This window comes from Nyctibius grandis, chromosome 10 (assembly GCF_013368605.1).
Source record: "Nyctibius grandis isolate bNycGra1 chromosome 10, bNycGra1.pri, whole genome shotgun sequence".
NCBI classification, from domain to species: domain Eukaryota; kingdom Metazoa; phylum Chordata; class Aves; order Nyctibiiformes; family Nyctibiidae; genus Nyctibius; species Nyctibius grandis.
This window is the reverse complement of record NC_090667.1, coordinates 305040-324758: the sequence shown is the minus strand read 5'-3', so window position 1 is coordinate 324758 and position 19719 is coordinate 305040. Positions and strand designations below refer to the sequence as shown.

Here is a 19719-nt window from a genome sequence, read left to right as displayed (position 1 = left end):
CGCGCTCCCCGCACACCGCCGCCCGCCCCGCGGGGCGCTCGGCACCGGCCCCCCCCGCAGCTCGCCCTGCCCCGCCCCGCCCGCGGCACCCACCGTGATGCGCGGGATGTTCTTCTTGCCCTGGTACGACATGGCGCCGCCCGGCCCGGCCCGCCGCCGCCTGCGCTGCCCTCCGCGCCGGCTCCGCACAAAGGCGAGCCCGAGCCCGCGCCCGCCGTGCCAGCCGCCACCGGGGACGGACGGCCGCCTCGCCCCGCCCACGGCCCTGCCGCGGCCGCCAGGGGGCGCCCCGCCACCGGGCACCGCTCCCAGGGCACCGGACTCCGGGTACCGCTTCCAGTGTACCGGGTATCGGGTACCGGGCACCGCTTCCAGGGCACCGGGTATCGGACTCCAGGCACCACTCACAGGGCACCCGGTATCGGGTACCGGGCTCCGGGCACCACGCCCCGCTCCCCGCACACACCTCCCGCGCACCGTGCCGGTCTCACCCCCATCCGCACACCCGGTGCTGGGCACCGAGGCCAGGTGCCGCGCAGCCGCCACCGCCCAGCACGCAGCCAGCCCCGGGCAGAGCTGGAACCGGCTACAAGGATCCAGCGTGTGCTCGGACGGACGATGCTGGGCCTGGGACCCCACCGACAGCCGGCCAGGACCGGGCCAGCCGAAGTGTGCTGCGATGGGAAGAACTTGCCTGCCCTCTCCCGTCTGAGGCGACCCACGAGGCTGCCGGCAGGTCCGCTGCCCCGCAGAGCCATGGCCGGGCCTGAATCTCGCTTTCTCTCCCAGGCCAGCTGCAACTCCTCTCACCTGCAGAGCTCTGAACGCCATCAGCAAGACCATCCTACAGATCCTGCTGCCAGGCAGCAGCTAGTGGTGTGTCCTCCACTACCCAAATCTTACAGCCACACCTGGCACAGGCACTGCTCTAAATCCGATTTCTAGCTCCTGCGAGACAAACAAGCCGTGTGACCTGGATGATCAACACCCAGCCCTCCTTCAGTTTGCTTCCCGAACGAGAACCCAACTATGGTTTGCAACGGCTGCAGGGGCCCAAGAGCACCCTGCTCACCCCTGCCTGCACAAGCAAAGCAATCTTCGAAGCACAACCCCTGACACCAGAGCCAGCTCTGACTGCTACAAAGCTCTGGGGAAGCGGGTGATCGCAGCGTGGGCTCTCTGGAGCACATATTCTGCGCTGGGGTTCAGTGGAGGGTCACACTCCATAGTGTTAATCACACATTCTCCTTGCTGAAGGGTTTAAGCACACAGATTGGTATGGCAGCCCTCCCTCACCACAAGCTTTGATGTCTCCACTGGCTCAGTATCCCAGCCCAAAGCTTTCATTACTCACCCACTCTGCTATTCTGTGTGTGCTTCCGCTGAAGCGCTCAGAAAGTTTTACTGGATACATATTTATTCTAAACCCAAAAAGCTTCTACGAGCTTAAAGTGAAAGTCAGCAGCTTCTCAATAACCTACTCGTTACTGCCCGGACTAGAGAGCATCTCCAAAACTGCACGGGCTGCTTGGCCCAGCTGGACCACTGCTGCCTGCCTGCCCTCCCGCAGCTCCCGCGCTGCTGCCTGCGAGCCGGTGACCCCAGCAGTCGGCCAGGACGGGAACGGGGGAGCAGAGCTGTGCCGGAGCCTCTGCGACTGAGGCGGGTGTGGGAGGACCAGACCGTGCTGTTCTTGCCATGATAATGGGATGCTTCAGGAACCGGTCCTAGTCTCTACCGAAATCAGACTGGCTGGGGCTGGATGTGAGAAGGGCCCTTGACCCCTATTGCCAAACCTCCTGAAACTTCACTCACACATCTTCCAGAAAGTTTAGGAGTACCCCTGTGCTGGGTGGTACCATGTTACCTTGTCTGGAGTAGCAGTTAATTAGTTAATAATAGATAAATGACTATGCAGACAGATCTTGGCTTGCATCAGCCCCCGGATGCTGGCCAACCACGGTGACTTCAGACCCTTCTTTTGAAGAGATGTGCTTTCCTCCTGGTTGCTATGTGACACTCGCACAAATACACAGTAAAACATGCTGCCCTGGGCCCAAAACACACAAAATGGAAAAAGATTTTTTTTTCCACAGGACCTCTTCCAGGTGCAGTCAGCGAGGTGTTACTCGCATGCTTCGAAACATCCGCAACAAGCAGCATGGTAAATTTTAAAGTTATTTTAAAATGGCAATACTCTTCCAGCTCATAACCTCCTCAGAAACACCCACAGGGATAACGTGGCACCAGATGTCTGTGGATACCACGATGGGTGACAGGAGCGTGGCGAGGAACACCAGCGGTGTGAACACTGAGTAGAAGGCACGTGCTGCTGCAAGGACTTTGTCACCAAAACAAACCCAGCTCTGACTGCGGTCTGTCAATGCTCAGCAGCCAGGCTCCACACCTCTGGAAAGACCAGGATGCTGCTGACCCAGCTCTAGTGCAAAGGATGAAAGCAGATCCCACCAGCCCCACACGTCTGTGGTCAACAGCTCTTACAGACAGGCACAACCAAGGTACAGTGAGTACAACCAGTCATGGAACAATCAGGGCTCAAATGTCACAACATTCAGCAGACCTGCCAGGACTGTCCATCCCCACGCATGCAGTCTCCCCCTCCCCGTACGCATTCGTCGCATAAAACCATCCCCTCTTCTCTCCTCACAGCTGAATCATCAGGGGCTGAGCTACCTCAGGGCACAGTGAATCCAAGGGACAGAAACACCACCCTCTCCAGCTGGTGCACTCTCTCCAGATGGGACCTCTGGCAGGACATTGTGTCTCAAGAGGTTGGTCACACATTCCCTACCCCAGCACACCAGGAACTTCTACCACACACAAACTTCAGAGCAGCTCTGCTTGTGCATGCCGTCCCTGGAGGAAGGGGGTTGCTGACCCAGAGCTGCGTCTCTCTCTGCACACTCTTTGTCCCCTTCCCATTGAGATCCATGGGGTCACCCTTACTTCTGGGGGGGAGTCCAGCTCCAAGTGACGAGTGCTCACAAGCGTTTGACAACCATGTTGTCCAGTGCTGTTGGCTCCACTCTCCCAATCTCTGATGTTCAACTTGAGAGCCAGAGCTGGAGGAAACCACGAAGAGAGCCCGCTGGCCCTGTTCCTGAGAAACACAACTACGCTGGCTTTCACACCATTCCCACCATCCACACCATCTCCCAGAGGCAACGTGGAGCTCTGCAGACCTTCAAACTCCCACTCCAGAGCAGACATGAATGGGAAGGAATCTGAAACTCAGCTGCTCGCGACGGATGCACGTGAGGTCTGCCAGGAGGCAGCAGGAGACATGTGTTGTACGAGGCAGGTGGTGGGCAGTGACACAAGTTTTTCCGCGGAGGAGCAACTCTGCTCAGTTTTCTCCTGGCCAGAATATACATTGGGGCTTTGGCAGTGGAAACGAGGAGTGAAATCGGCAGATGTAGGGCCTGAAGCAAACTAAACTTCTAGGTCAGCATTTACTGTTTTCAATGAACCGTTAGGTTAAAAGCAGTGGGTGTTACCACCACTCCTGCTGGATGAACGCATGATTTCAACCACGTGTCCAAACTGACATGAGGGTGGGTAATTGTTCAAGCCAGAATTTATTTGCAGCCTTATTAAGGACTAGGAGTCAGAGCAATTTCACAACCACTCCTTTCTTTCTCCTTTGGACTGAGGCAACAGGCGATGCCATCCACAAAATCCTCATCTGAGATGATGCTTCACAGAACGTAACAAAGGCTCTGGAAGAGCAGAAGTCCCCTGAAGGGATTGCCCCGACCATCGGGAGCCCACAGCGACTCCAGCGTGCCCATAGCAAATGCCAAGACAACGTCCCTATCAAAGTACCAGTTTCCCCCCTGTGGCTTGGCACACCTTGAGGCTTGTGGGCTACCCTGCGCTGTCCACGAGGCAACTAACAACAGGCCCAACACCACGGTGCTTTGGTCTAATGTACAACTCCTAACCCCCACCCACGCTGAAGTGCGACAGTGGCCAGAGAGGAGGGTGGGAAGGGGCAGTTGGTGATGTTGACAGGGCATTCACCATGGGCTTTTGCTACCAGTGGGAGCTGAGAGGCCCAGCACTCAGCAGGCTTCGTGAGCAAAGAGATCCCTCGTTTCTCCAGAGCAAGCCCTCCTCTGGACAGCCGGTGTTCGGAGGCACAACGGAGACCCAGCCCCAGAAAGCACGCCTGGCCCCTGCCCACTCCAAGCCTGCTGCGGGAGGGGATTCCAGGCCACCATCCCAACACTGCTTCTCCCAGGGACTGCCAGAGGAGGAGCGGGAGCAAGCCTGCCTTCGGCTCCCGGCTGCCTCTCCTTCAGACACCAGGACGCCGGTGCTTTTGCCAACGACCCCCAGGATTCCCAGTCCACAGAGGACTGCGGGGCCTCCAGGAGCCGCCCAACCCCAGCCTGCGACAGACTGGCCCATCGCTGCACCAGCGCAGGAGCGTCTCAGCCCCACGGAACAGCTCCTGCACCCTGCACGCACGCAGAGAAGGTGTCCAGGCGAGGGAGAAGCTGTTTCTCTCTTTGCCAGAAATAAATGAGGTTGAAACCAAACATGTCAAATGGAATATGCTAATATGTGTACACGAGTGACTGCTGCTTCGAGGCCAATTAATTCAATTACAGCCTGATCCTGCAGAGCAATGAAGAGCCTTTGAGTTGGGTCGCTCAACAAGCGCTTCTCCGTTCCTGGGCCCGGGTCCGCTCCGTGACCTGCATGAGGCCAAGTCTGGGAGGGAACTGCCAGCCGCAGAGGCCAGCCCAGCGGCTGCGGGACCGGGCACTGCTGCGGCCCCGTCCCTCTGCTCGGCACCACTGCCAGCATCAGCAGCGACCAGGCGCGACACCCACCCCTGCCAGCCCCGGCGGAGAGCACCTCTCTGCCGCTCCTCCCTTCAAAGGCACGATGGAAACACACAGAGCCCATCGGAGGGGCCTGTGTGCACGAAGGGAGCCGCCCTCACCCAGGGCACCAAAGAAATGCTCAACAATAACTCTCCGGTCCTCAGCTGCGAGCAGGGGCCCTGCTGCAGGCTGCTGCGCTGTCACGGCCAAGAGCCCCGCGAAAAAAGAAAGTCCAGGGACATCAAGACCTCGCCGCATCCCCTGCAGGAGGTCTGATCCCCCCGTCCGGCAGACACGGGGAGCACACAGGCACCCCTTCTCTACCTGGCGAAAGCCAGCCTAACGAGGGCTCCCCTCTCCACGGGCATTGTTAAAACTGAAGGCACCCCGCCGGGGCTGGCTCCTGCCAGCCAGCTGGCCCAGCTCACTGGAAGCATCATCTATTTTACACCCCAGAGAAAACCAGATGCTGTAAACCACACACAGACCCAAACCCCACGCACGAACAGATCCAGACTCGTGCTGCGTGCAGGGTAAGTGCAGCCGCGACGGTGGCACAGCTCTTCTCCCACGTGGCACCAGAGCACGCGCCGCAGGCAGCCACGTCCCTCCCTCCTTGCTGCTGTGCCCAGGCTAGAGGAGACCGCTCACCCCAAAACGTCGTCCCTGGTGAACGCTAATGCCAAGCCTGGAGGGAGATGGTTTCCACTTCACACGTAGCTCCTCCGTGGGGTGAGCTTTGGCTACACAAGAGCATCTGGATTTCCACTGAAATGACTTGATTCCCTCAGAGCGTGGACGGGCCAGCCCGAGTCCGTGAAATACAGGCGCTCGTCTCGCCCCCTTTAACGTGCGGAGCAAGGACTAGACAGGCCTGAGCTCTCTGCTCAGCATCACTTTTTCCCCTTCAGATGGATGGGAACACCCATTACCAGATACAAATCCGCGTGTCATAACATGGAGCTCGCCTGTTCCCAGCAGAGCGATGGGAAAGTGCTGCTGGATCCGACCCACAGCCAACAGCCAGCCCAGCTGAACAAGCCAAGGTCCAGCTATATTTTCCAGCTTCTCAGCCCTGTCTCCAGGAAGGCTGCTGGCATGTTTGGTTTTTGTTTCTTCCTCCCATTTCCTCCAGCCATCCATAGCAACTGCTCCCCAGCAGAAAAATCAACCTTCTCCCCCTTCCACCTCTTTGCAGAGGTGCTGATGGAAGGGGTCCGTGTAGGGAAAGCTTTTGCTGGAAGTAAAGTGACAGAGCAAATGCAGCTCTAGCTGGTCTCTGCCATGGTTTTCCTCAGGATTAGGTCTGCCCGTCAGTGACCAGCTTTGCACTCACCCAGACCATCTCTGAAGAGCAGACCACACATATGAAATTACTTTTCTGGGTCTCAGCACAAAGCCTCCTTGTTTTGATGCCATTCGCAATGGCATCTACATTTTACAGTCTTTCTCCAGGTCTGTTTGCTTCCACTTTTCAGAGCTGAATCTCTTCTTGTCAGTCCCAGCTCATGTCTCCAAATCCTCAAGACCACGTCAGGGTCGTTCCTCCCCAGCTGGCATTCACATCATCACTGGCACCTGCACACATTCTGTACCCCTCCTTCCAGGTCACCAGTGACGCTGGAGAAGAGTCGCTTCCAACACAGATGCATACAGCGTCCCACAAAACAACTCATACACCCCCCCTTTAAGCCCCACACCATTTTCCCACGGAGCTGTACCCCCCTCGTCAACCTGCACGCTCACGCTCCAGAGCTGGCGCGCCCTGCCCGGGAGGAGGCTGCTGCCGGCACGAGCACCAGGACAGCAGAGCAGCGCAGCGGCCAACTGACATGGAAAAGCCGCGGAGCTCCAGCCCCGGGACTCCGCTGGAGCCTCCTGGGAGAGCCGTGTCTGGACAGCTGCCCGTCTCCAGCAAGACACCGCCCGTTAGGAAACGGAAGCTCCCAGAAGCCTGCTCCACCGTGCCGGTGGCACGCCTGGCATGAATCGGAGACAAACACTCCTCCCACCCAGCCGACAGACAGAGCTGGGGTTGTTCTGGCCTGTTGGAGGTACTGACATCTTAGATAAAAAGAGAAGGAAAATATTATTTTGGACAGAGCCAACTCTTTTGCTGCGGCCAAACCACAATGTTTCATTTCAATTTAAACCTACTGAAGTTTGCGTTTGACACTTTCAACTATGTTCATAAAAAGTGCTTAGAGGAGTTTCCAACACAACAAAGGCTCTTCCAAGTGAGAAAGCAGTGAGTCTTGCCTTGCAAGTCTCAAAATGTTTAGCTGCTTCTCAAAATTTTTCATTGTTTGCCTTTCTTTCCTAAAATGGGCATCTCAAAAGTCACACAAATGTGTGAGAACAAGAAGAAATGTCCACATGGCTCATGTAGTTTGTTTGGCTCCCAAAGTATGTTTGTCGATTGAATGCTACCTGCCAGGAGGCTCCCGGCGACACGTCCACATGTCCTGCCACCGGTGTTCTTGTGGCATCCCCCACCAGAGCACCGAGCGAGCCTGCTTCTCCCTTGACCACAGACCAGCAGCGACCTCAGCTACTCTGGAAGCTACTCATGAGAGCAGACTTTTCCTGATGCAGCATCAGGTGCAGGTCTTGCTGTGTTTTCTGATGACCTCAGAAAAAATATACAGTATTAAAAGAAGCATCACCTCTCCTACCTGCTGCAGTGGGCTACTGCTAGACCATCCTGCATGCAGTGTACTTCATGGCATGCTTGGTGATGCCTCATTGCTCCCATAAAATGTGCCATAGCTAGGATCTATTATTAGTTGTTAAATGTGGAGAAAAAATACCACTGGCTTTTTATTTTTAACAGAGTCTTTCAGGGTATCATTTTGCAAAGGTAAAGAGCATTATAAACTCTATCATGGACACGGAAAAGCACTCCTTGCCCTGCACATGAGCCCCTCCTAAACCACCAGGCCAGAATTCCTCTAAACGCTGCACGTCCCGGGGTCAGGACACAGAAGAAAGGCACCAGCAGCAATACTCATCCTGCAGGTTGTGCCAGCCAGCCCACCCCGTGCCCCTGCCTTTTCAGAGAGAGATCTGCTCCTGAGAGCAGCCTGGATCAATGCGGGACTGAGTGACCAGTCAACCCATCTTTTCTTACACCTGGCTGCAAAACCCAGTTTCTTTTCTGTATGAAAGTTCCTACATTTTCCTGGAAAAAGCATGAGGTTTTCAAGAACACATCACCCAGAACAACAACTGCAGTGTCCTTCCAAAGCCCCGGCAGTGAGAGCTCAGCACTCTCTTTTTCCTACTTCATGGGCCCTACTGCGCAACTCCCATGAAACCCAATATCTGTCTGCTTACATGGGAGGGCGGTTTATCAAAATTTGCAGTTTTGCATAACTGCTGGCAATAATCTGTATCCCGGCACGAAGAGCCAAAGAACTGACCTCTTACTGTTCTGCTTCAGGGACTGGATTTCTTAAAAAACACACACACACACACAAAGAAGTGTGGGATTTTTTTCAATAAAGATCAGGGTATTTAGCATCAAACTCCATGAATTATAATATAGTTTTCACTGTCGTACTTGCATTGTGGGAACTAGTTCAGGGGCTTGGGTTTGTTCCTATTGTTTGTAGAAATACCAGAAATAATGTAACTCCAAATCCTTCTCTTCAAAAAAAGAAAAAACAAACCAAAAACCTCTTCTCAGCTCTCCGCTGAACGGGGTGATACCGAGGTTATGAATTAACACTACCAAAGTGCTTTATGATCCCTTCCACAAAGGCAAGATTTTACACTGTGCTAAAAGGCACAACGGCAACTTTCAGATCACACTAAGTTCACTGGTAAGGAAAAAGCTCCAGCTGGCTGGTGTTTCTGCTATAAATTACTGGCAATGGAAACAAAAAGCTGAATGCTGAAGTCATAGCACACTTTACAACTGTCAGGAAAACTAAGAGAATCGAGTCAGTTCAAGCCTCCTTCTCCATTTGAGGCAGCCCTGCGTCTTTCCAGGGTGTATCACAGACCGAATCCCAGTGCTGTCACACAACTGGGCACGAGGCACAGTGACACTGGCTCCTCAGGAGAAAGCCGAGGGCTGGCTCCCACAGGTCTCCTGGAGGGGATGGACCCCTCGCCTGAGTGTCTCCCTCACACTCCTGGCTCCTGCAAAGGGTGGGAGCCTCCTCCTCCTCCTCCTGCCCCAGCCTGCGGTGAAGCTGCAATCCCGTGTTTGTGGGACCACAGCCAGTTGCCTTGGAAATGACGACTTCACTGCAGAACCACGCAGCAAGACGGGACTAAACGTCTGGGGGTGAGGAAACAAGCCGAGTGCTCCTGCCCGTGTTACTGACCAGGAGGATGAAAAAGCAGGGTCTGCGCACGGCTGAGCGGCAAGGAGGTACAAGGAGGAGGCTACCACAGACTTCTGGTTCACCTTCTTCCCAGGCACTGAGCTCCTTCCCTGCTCCTCAAAGCCACGCTGCCTCCACAGATGCCCAGCAGTGCAGCTCTCCAGTACCTACTCATACAGCACAAGCCCTCAGTGAACATCCTTACCACAGGAATTCAGAGGGTGTTGTCTGCGATCTAGAGAGAAACTTTTTGACTGCATTATAGCAAAGCAAGCACTGTAATCCACTCTGGTTAGACAAAAGGCACGGCAGCTCTCACGGAAAACTGCAGGAAACTTCACAAGGGTAGAGTCCATATGGGCGATTACTGACGGAAACCTGCACCAAGTTAAATCACTCTTGTTAAATAAGGTCTCTGCAAACAGTCTAGATCAGAGCAGAATCTGGCCCCCAACAGTTTTCCTTAAAATCCTAAGTGTTCTCCAACAACCACCCTTGCTGCAGCAGATCCTCTTACCAGGAAAAGTGCCCTCTTGCTTTTAGCAAAGAGCACCTGAAAAGCCCGACCCTTGTTTGGGTGAGTCCTGCACCAGGGTGTGGCCGTGTCCAGCAAGCCCACCCGCCCACACAGGCCACCAGCAGCCTCTGTAGCCAGGGCCTCCTCCAGCAGCTCTGAACCTGCAGAGCTCAACCCAAGCAAACTCCGTGGCTGCGCAGGCAGGCAGCGGGGCTCAGCGTGCACGACGGGCACTTCTCACCGGGACGGTCGTACTCTGGGACGCTCCTAAACTTGAAAGTTGTAGTACCAACTCATACGATTCCTCTAGCCGTGTACGCACAAGAACACACATACGAAGCTTCCCACCTTCTTAGCCAAGATATGCAGATAAAAAGAGTTTGGTTCCTGATGCTTATCAGGAGCAAGGCCTCAGCAGAAGAAATCTAGAGGTAGAAATCATCAGGAAGAGAGGAGCTGTTGAAGGAAAACCTCAGCTACAAAACTCCGGAGATAAGGGTCTAGAGAAGACCTTAAAAGGGAACAAGACTGTTCTGAATTTTTGGTACGGCTAATAAAGAAAAGCTCAGAGCAAAGCCTGCAGACAGGCAGTCCTGAGTTTGTTTCTGTTCCAACAAGCAGCAGCATAAAATTGTTAACACAGTGGTCAGTTCTGCAGCTGCTATTCAAACCGCATGGACAAGGCTGGCACTGACAGGAATAATGTTAATTTTGTTCCTAACTCTGTAAAACGGGCTGTAAAGGAGCAAAGCTCAAGAACAGGAACCAAATAGTGTGCCAATAAGAAACCAAAAAGCAGAGGCTGAAGAAATTAAAGTGCAATGAAGAAACCTCAAAGCAACCCATGGCCTAGCTAGAAGTTCCTACAGAAGACAGCACACACCAAGGACAGCCTGACGCTTTTCCCCAAAACCGACACGGGCCAAGTCATTGCACTTCACTGCTTCTGCTCCCATCGGGCTCTAGCTGGTGAGGTTAGTCCTCCAGATCACACACGTCTGCAGTCTATCGAGGTTCGCGCTCTGGACAGAAGCTGAGGTTGCTGCAGAACCCCAAGACAACACCACCACTTCTTCAGGGTAAGCTGCAGGCTCAGTATTTACTTCAGTGATTTTTGCTTCCGTTTTTAAAAAATCAGCTTTATTAATTTGCCCTGCTCACCCGTGAAAATCAGTGCCCTTAAGACAACTATTTACTAAAAAGTTCAGCCCCAAATGAACTCATTGGCCAACAGGCCAGCTCGTGGTCCTACTTGCCTCACATGTAAATGAGCAACAGGCTCACTGAGATCCCAGCTGAGGAATCCACTCCACACTATTAATTTAATCATCCTCCTGCCAAACCCACGCTGGTGTACACGGGACCAGAACCACGAAGCAAGCATCCCCACCTCCGGCAGGAGGATCTACACCGCCGAGCCGGAATCTGTTCATTCCCTCGAGTGTGGCCTAAGTTGAGAAACTTTGTGCCTGGTGGCACCTTCAGTGATGCCACTTCCAGATCAATGTGATGTCCCCCGCTTCTCATTTGTGTCCATGTGAGATAAGGATCTGCCTGGTTTGGAGCAACAACTCCCAAATCCCCCTTTTTTTTCAGAGGAGGCAGGTATTCTTTCATACAAGTACAAAAGAGCAACCGCAGCAAGCCCCGTCGGCCACTCACACCCAGCGCTACCCCTCCCGGTAACGCGGCGGGGACCCCCGGTTCTATTGGCGAGAACGGCCGGCACCCCGCTCGGCGGGCCGGGTCCCGGGGCACCGGGGCCGCCCCCAGAGCGCTCCCTCCCGCCAGGAAGCGCGGGAGGACGCCGGGGCAGCCGGAGCGGAGCCCCCCGCCCCACCGCGGCTCCCCCAGGCCGAGCCCCCGCCGCGGCAGCGCCCCGAGGGCCGGGGCCGCCCCGCCGGGGCCGCCGGGGTCCCGGGCCAGCCCTGCCGCCCCCGCCCGGCCCCTACCTTGTCGTCCGCGGGGGCCAGGTCCTGGAGCCGCTCCTCGTCACATGCGGCGCGGGGCTCGCCGGCGTCCGGGCCGGGGCCGGGGCCGAGGGCCGCGCCGGGCTCGGGGCCGGGCTCGGGCTCGGGGCGGGCGGGCGGCGGGGCGCGGCGCTGCCCGACGCGCAGCGCGCCGAAGTCCAGGGTCTTGCTCTCGAAGGCGCCCTCGACGCTGCAGAAGAGCCCGCCGCGCTTCTGCCGGGGCACCGCCGCCGTGCCCGGCCGCGCCAGGTACACCGGCAGCTCCTCGCCGCCGCGCCGCCCGCCCGCCGCCATGCCCGCCGCGCCGCCGGGACGGGACGGGACGGGGCGGGGCGGGATGGGACGGGGCCGCGGGTGGCTCCGCGCGGGGCGGGGCGGGGCGGGGCGGGGCGGGCCCGCCCGCCGGCCTCGCCTGAGGGAGCGGCGCGGAGTTGGGATCGCGGTGGCGTTCAGCTGACGGCGCGGGGAGAGGGCGCCCGCTCCCGCCACCGGCCCGGCGGGAGGGACACGGCCGCCGCCCCCGGGGGCAGGGCGCGTCCCGGTGCCGCCGCAGCAGCGCATGTCTGCAGCCCCGGGGACAGCGCGGGGACTCGGCGGGGACGGAGCGCCGGCAGCACGTTACCTCGCCGGTAACCGGGCGCTGCGCGCTCAGCCGTGCCTTCCCGGGCCCTGTCCGCTGTCTCCGCCTGGGGCCGCGGCGCCAGACGCCGTTACAGCCCCACACACGCAGCGTCGGCCGCGCAGGGGCCTGGCTGTGCGCGCACCGACACTCACGGTCCTGTCACGCAACCGCCGCCGGACGCAGCTGCACGAGCAGCCTCGAGTACCGCGTCGCTTCCCGAGCTCGACCGCAACTCCCTTAGAGAGCAGAGGAGCCCTGAGGGACGGAGGGGCAGCCGAGGGTGGGCCCTCAGTACGCTCAGGGCTCTGTCACTGAGCAGCAGCCTGTGGAATCTATCATGCAGCACCAAAACTGGAGTTTTGACTTAAAATTCTTTTTCCAAGTGCTCATTTCTTTGTACAGAACAAGTGTACACAGTACCTGGCCTCGACATCCTGTCAAGTAATTTCTCACACCACGTATTTGTGTTACAAGACGTTGCCAGTTACGCTTTTTCCAAACTTTTTTGTGAAAACAAAGCAGTGCCGCTGTCTCTGCCAGTCCTCCGAGGACCGGTGGTTCTCACTTGTGGAAAAACTCACATGGAGCCTGACCCACCAAGGAGAACAATGACCCTGTGATTGTGCCTGGAGAGAGAGTCTGTGGGCACGGGCTGACAGAGGCTTGAAATTATGAGGGAGGAAACGCTTTGGGATTGTTTCCTTCCGTTTGCACTCTGGGAAGCAGTCTGCTTTTGTAACTGGACTTTTGTAGCAGTGTCATTAACTCTGTCCCTTTTTTTCTCCACCTCAGTGAAATAATCTACAGGACCTTGAATTTTTGACTCATTATTCAGGTCTGAAGGGTTAGGAGAAGAGAGGATGCACTAAATATAAACAGAGTGTGTCAGCGAACTTGGATGAGGTACTTTAACAGCATTGTGTTACACAGCAGTGTAAAACACTGGTCAGTGTCTACTCTTACTTTCTATAAAGCAACACCAGAGAGGGTTAAATTTCGTTGTTCTTGTGAACTTTAATATGCAGCTGCCCCAGCGTTGTGGCTTCACAGAACTTACCAGCGTGGGCTTCGTGCCTGCGCCAGGGCCCCGCTGCTTGCCCGAGCAGGGCCGCGCCCGGAGAGCCCTGCGCTGCTGCCCGGGTGATGCTCGCTGTCACGGTTCAGGTGCAGGAGCAGCAGCAGTGCCTGGCAGCTAAGGAAGGAAGGAAGTATCCCTTCAAATAGCCAGAATGAGTTTGTTTTGTAGTTTCTTCTACTGCTGCCCTCCTGACAAACGCTCTCCCTCTGTAACTGGATGCTTAGCAGTGACACCACCAGTACCGTTCAAACAGATGCACACGCAGTGGCTGCCCAGCAGGTCTTTGCCTTCCTAAGGGACTGCCTTAGCATGAATGAATTTACCCTCCTCCCACTGCGAGTAGAAGCTGAAAACCATCTCAGTCAGCTTCTGCCCCAAGCAAGGGGGAAAATTACACATCTGCTGATTTCAGAGCTGGCAGCCAGAACACTTTAGACAGCGAGCAGAGCCCCTGCCTCCTAGTTGCCAAGTAATAGCACTTGAGTAAGCGAGCCTTTCTCTGGACGAAAAGCATTCTCCTGAGCCGGAGACTGCCCCGTGGCTCTGTGCACTGACCACGGTGACGCTAGAGTGAACCCCTTGTTTTGGTTGGGACCTCTCCATATGGTGGTGTAGCATCATGGCGAATTAAAATTCCTTGGAACAGGGTCTGGCCTTTGTCTGGTTCTGCAAATGTGCAAAAATTTCAGCATTGTACTTTAATAGCAATATTTGTTCAAATTCTGGTTCTAATATTTATCTTTCCTAGTGCCTTGCTGCATAAATGGTTGCACTGAAATTATCTGCACCAGTAAAGGAGTATGGGGACTCTTCTAAGAAGTGAAGGCTTTAAAATCTGACCTTTAATGGAAATTATTCACTGCATGAAATACAATTCTTGATTTTATTTCTCAAACTGCCATTCACTTCTAAGATTCTTTTTGTTAGGTGTTGTAAGGCCTCTAGTTCAAGAATACCATGAAAAATGAAGTTTGGGTTCAGTGTGTGTTCACTGCAATAGCATTGCCTTTGAGACCAGCAGAATGCATTATTTATATTTCTGTATATGTATGTCTCGGATCAGATTTGAAGCTTTTAATTAAGGACAGTCCCCTGTAATTAAGCACATTTTCTTTCCTTTAAATCACATGTTTATATGCTAGTTGACAAAAATGCTTTTCAGGCAAAGAGTCATGAGTGGCATGACTTCAAATCCTGCTGGCAAACCAGATCTCCTCTCGCTTGTCTGTGCAAGATGGATGACAGACACAGACCAGGGAGGGGACCCCACAAAAGGCTGTCTTCCCCGCCGGAGCCCGGGGAGGATGGCGGTGGCAGGCATTTGGACTCACGTGCTTGGGTGCTGCCGCAGGCCCTACCAGACCCAACACGTCAGCCCTGCAGGGTGTTTCCTCAGCTCGAGGACTGCGCTCACGCCTTGACCCCAGAACACGAGTGCCTGTCCCTCGTGGTTCGGGAGTCTGAGCTGAGCCTGCCAGATGGGCACTGCGGTCGTATCTTGAAAGAAAAGAAAGGGGGTAGTATTCTGCTTTAGGGAACAGCATTTGTAGTGACAAGCTTCTAATTTATGTCTGCTTAGACTGCGTCTTTCTAGTTGAGTAAGAACTGTTTTTATTAAGCAGCGCTCAGAAATGGAAATCAGTCACGTTAGAGGGTGAACCGCACCAGTTAGGAATGGGGGGGGTGGTGCAGCCTTCTTGGAAAAGGTCTTTAGGCAAATCCCTTTCTGCAAAAGGATTACTTAATTAGACGGGACATAATCACCCTGTCTGGGGCGGGCGGTTTCTTATTCTATGCACTCAGCCCCCGGGTTGGTTTCCTTTGCTGTTCTCATCATCTGCTGCCAGAGCACCGGCTGGGTTTCACGTTAGTACCTGCGCAGGGGGACCGGGGGCTCCGAACAATGACTGCCTGATCTGCTGAGCAACCAGGGAGAGGGAGATGCCTCAGGGAGCAGCGTGGGGCTGCTGGTGCACAATGCCCACGTGCTGTCACTGCTGTGGAAGCTCCTTCCCCCGTGGTCTCACGGGCAGCAGTCTCATCCTCATTTTCTAAACTAAATGCCCTTCATTATTAAGTTTTTGTGTCTGCCATCTGTGTTGGAAATAGCCCGATGTTCTCTCCCAGGTGACTGGTGAGGACATGAGACACAACGTCACTGCCAGCGTGGGGGTGTTTTCCCGTGGCCGTGATGCCCCCCAGCACCCGGGCAGCCCCACGGGGGACACAGCCCACCGGTGGGGCCCGTGAGGCTGGGTCAGCACCTCTTCTCAACCAAACGCCACCTCCGAGGTTTCTACACAAAGCCCTTGCAAGTGCTGCAGCGCTTGCACCGACATCTCTGCCCCGCTGAGAAGGGCTCTCGCCGGCGCAGGGTCTTGTCTGCGGCTCCGGGTGCAGCTCTCCACAGCTGTCCCTGCACCACCAGTGCTGCTGGGCTGTTCCTCGGGCAGCTGAGCACCAGCCAAGGTCCAGGCGTGCTCAGAGGAGCCAAGCTGACTTTGCAGGGACGGGATGACTCCTCGTACTCTCTAGCATGGCATGGCACCTGGTCAGCCCCTCTCACCCCAGAGAAACACAACGGCTTTGGCAGGAAGAAAGTCCTGCCAGAAATTCACAGCATTTAGTGTTTAGCTTCTTACTCTTGCTTCTTCTTCTGGAGTTCCTCAGCCTCTTTAAAGAAGGTTGAGGGGTGGGAGGGAAGGGTCTCAGGCTCCGTAGCTGTGACCACAATGCTCATTAGACTCTGAGAATGTCGTGTTGTTTGAAGGAAACAGGCTGTTGACATTAGGTGAGATTTGCCCCCCTCCTTCACCAATGCTCACAAGCTCAAGCAAAGGAGAGCCGCGTCCTGAGTGAGGACATTTCCTTCCTTGATGTCAAATCAATACAAAATGGTTTTACACTGGTTTTCCTGTGGGCCGGGAGGCAGCAGGTCTTTAATTGCGCATGACAGGGACATAATGACAGCATAACTTTGTTAGCATGATAAATGCACGTCTGGTTTCAGAGCTCATTTGCTTCTAAGGTCTGTAGGTTCAGCTGGAGAAGCACTGAGAAGCAGCAGGGCAGTGGCAGGTTAACACTGATTTCTTCATCCCCCATCTGCTTCCTACAGGGTTTGGTAAAACTGCATCCCTTTATTACATGCATGATAAGTAGCAATGATGAAATTAGTTGGAGTTACCTTGTTTCATGCAAAGTTAGAGCTGCCTCCTCTCACTCTGCAGTCCTGATTTTCTAGGGTGTCCTGTTTTAGGAGACTGCCAGATAAACAGGATTGTTTTGCTGATTCATTCTTGCAGCAATGTCAGGACAGCCTCCAGCAGTGCATTTCATGTGCCTCAGGAAAAGTCAGGCTAAGGACAAACACAGAAGAAATCGTGAAAGAGACAAGAGGTTTTTAAGAGGGTCAGAAATACAGATTTGTCATCAGTACAAACCCCCAAATATTCCAGCCTGGGTAGAGCCTACACAGCTAGCTGGCCCCACTCGAACTAACAAGGAGGAACACCTGGTGACCCAGGAGGTGCTGCACATCAGGTAAGCTCCAGCCACCTTGCCTGAAGATGGAGATAGTTCAAGACCAGAGATGCAACTCCAGACTTCCAGGAACTACCAAGTGACTCGCTATAGCTGAGCAAAGCCTTACCAGCCAAGAGAAAAAAGAGCTGGCCCCAGCACTGCTTTAGGACTCTGCTTTTCCTTGGTGAGTCATGAATTTACTAGGATAAACTGTATTTGGAGACATAAGTGACCGGCCAGCGATGCACAGAGCACGTGCTGGAGGCATTCTTACCAGGCAGCTCACCTGCGTGATCGGCGGCTGAGAACCAGCCACCGGCGAGCAGAGCGACGGGCTCCTGGGCGCTGGCACGACTTCTCCCCTGGTGCTGCAGAAGGAGCTCGTGGCATCGGGAAGTCCCTGTAACGGTGGGGATGGGGCTCTTGGGCAGTGCCCAGGCAGCAGACCGGGGAGCTCGCTCGCTGTGCATGGGGCGTGGCGAGGCAGAGCGGGAGCTGAAAGCTCTGTCCTGTCACAGCAGATCAGCTGGAGAGAACTTAATGTCCTGAGGTGATGGATACTGAGCGAGGACAGAGCTACAAGGTCAGAACGCTGCGAGGACAGAAGAAAGTCTGCAAGCATTTCTGTTCCTTTCCGAGCCACACCAGGGAGCCACGTGCTAACTGCTTGGGTTTTGTCTTCCATCTGTTTGAAAGCAGGGGCGGGGGGAGGAATCACGAGAGAGAGAGATTTATCCTTGTTGGCCAAAGGATGAACCTAAGTCCTGGCTAAAATCTCTATTTGTTGAAGGAAGACTGCAGGGGAGAGGTATCTCAATGAAAAGATGTGTTTTGTAGAAGTTATTTAAACTAAAACAGTGTCTTTTGAAGTTTTATGCATCAAAGAGAACAGAAAAAAGGCCCAAAGGCAAAGATCCTTGTTAGATCCTCAAACATCAGACATGTCACCTTGTGATCAGCTGAAGAACCTTTAGAAGTTTTCCACAGCATGTTTTTTCAGGGAAGCAGACAGCGCTGAGGATTAATAATAAACTATATTTGCTTTCAGCTTTAATACACTTATGTAATGGGAACAGACAGGAGAGAAATGAATGAGCTCAAGGCACTTCAGGGAACTCCTTGATGTTTATACCATGCATGGCTGGGCAAAAAAATGGGCAAGTTTCATTTGGTGTAAAGAGCAAAGAAAGTAGGGCAGTAAAGACAGAGTCTTCCAGCAGATCCCGTGCCAGCAAGTCACACATCCAGCTTATCCAGTTATGTCAGTAATTGTGTGCGGTCTGTGTTCACTGTCCCACCAAACTTCCCTTTGAAATCACTGACAAATTATCCCACCATGAAGGACTGGTGGGCTATCCCTTCAACACAGATGTTAAAATAGATAAAAATAGATAACGGCCATCTATGTTGCCTGCTAACTACGTCCTGGGGAAAGCGAGCACAGCTTATGGGCTCCCCTTTTCAGGGAATAGTAGAAAAAGGCTTCTGTACTACTGAAATCCACCACCCAAACACATCCCGCTCTTGACTCCTTTGCAAGCGGTCTTGGAAGGGATTGTTCCCTAAACTCATTTTCAGCTGCTCACGTGAAACCCAAGACTGTTGGAAGGCCAGAGCCCACGCTCAGCTGCATCGGGTACTCCTGGAAGAACTCACCTGAGAAAGGGAGCCTTAGTCCAGAGTCAGTCCTGCACAACAAGGTCCCATGGTGTCAGGCCCATGGCGCACCCAGAGGGTGGGGAGAAGGGCAGGTTGTGCCAATTCCAGACCACCTTCGGATTCCTGTCTCCCAGGGAAATCTTCATCTTGCCGAACAGGTAAAGCTTTCTGGTGCGACGGTGATGAGCGTAGCTGCCACAGGTCCGGTCCGCTGGGCTGCGAGTGAAGGTCTCTGCAGGGAACCTCAGAGCAGGCGGGACGTGCCGGGTCATGCTCCTAGGACCAAGCATTAAAGTCCTTAGTAACTTTTGTTTTAGCAGGCCAAAAAAGGAGTTAATATACTATTCCCCAAAATGCTTTAATTTTTGCTGTTTTCTACTTGATGTATTGTTCTTTTCTATTTCTGTGATGGTAATTGGCACTGCAGTGTCAAACTGCCCCAAGTGGTTGCCCATCCAAGGTTAAATTTGTGACCCTATGTTGGCGGCTAGAAGCAGGAGCCACACGTATTTCCTGCTCATTTCAGGATGCTGTTATGTCTCTGGCCCTGGTTCTGTGTTGTTTTCCTCTGCAAAAGGGAGTGTACAGTGTGAGCAGGGGAGGAGGATGCTCCGTTCCACTCTCGGCCCATGTACCAGTGCCAGCTGAAAGGGTGAGACAATAAAAATCTCACCACGTCATCTCTAACAGTTTTGGAAGAATGGTTTAGAGGGGGTAGGGGTTACCTGGCCTCATGGGATTGCAACCACGTTGCACAGACACTAAATTAACGTCAATGTTTTGTCTTTATAATACATGGTCATACCCACCTTTGCTCGGGCTGAAGGGCTTTTCCTAAGTTCTGCCTTGGTTCTTTCATCTCGGTTGCTTTTACTTCTAAAGCAGTGGCTTGTGAGTGCCACACCGCAGGCAGGGAAAGGAGTCAAACTGACTCACCACACCGCAGGCTCGCTCCTGTTAATAAGGAATCCTGCACCACAAAATACCGTTGTGCTGAGTGTCACCACTCCACGAATTTCACTAAGTATGAAAACATACAGAGCAAAGAGAGAGAGACCAACGCACAGGTAAAGAGCCAGGTGCTTTCTTGCTGGAGAGGTGGGAACCCGGGGTCCAAATTGCAGCGTTTTGGTGAAGGCCCTTTGTAGAGCCCAGGCG

General features: G+C 54.3%; 1 protein-coding gene across 2 annotated transcripts in view; it reads right to left on the bottom strand.

The window, feature by feature from the left end:
* DPYSL3 (dihydropyrimidinase like 3) overlaps positions 1–11971 on the bottom strand; it is a 31355-nt gene extending 19384 nt beyond the window's left edge. Inside the window, exon 1 of one of the 2 annotated variants that reach the window (XM_068408557.1) lies at positions 11660–11971. In XM_068408557.1, the coding sequence (XP_068264658.1) occupies positions 11660–11971 (312 nt within the window). Of the gene's footprint in view, positions 1–93; positions 218–11659 lie in introns of those variants that run through there. The other variant, XM_068408558.1, reaches the window with a different exon arrangement.
* Between the last annotated feature and the right edge of the window lie 7748 nt (positions 11972–19719).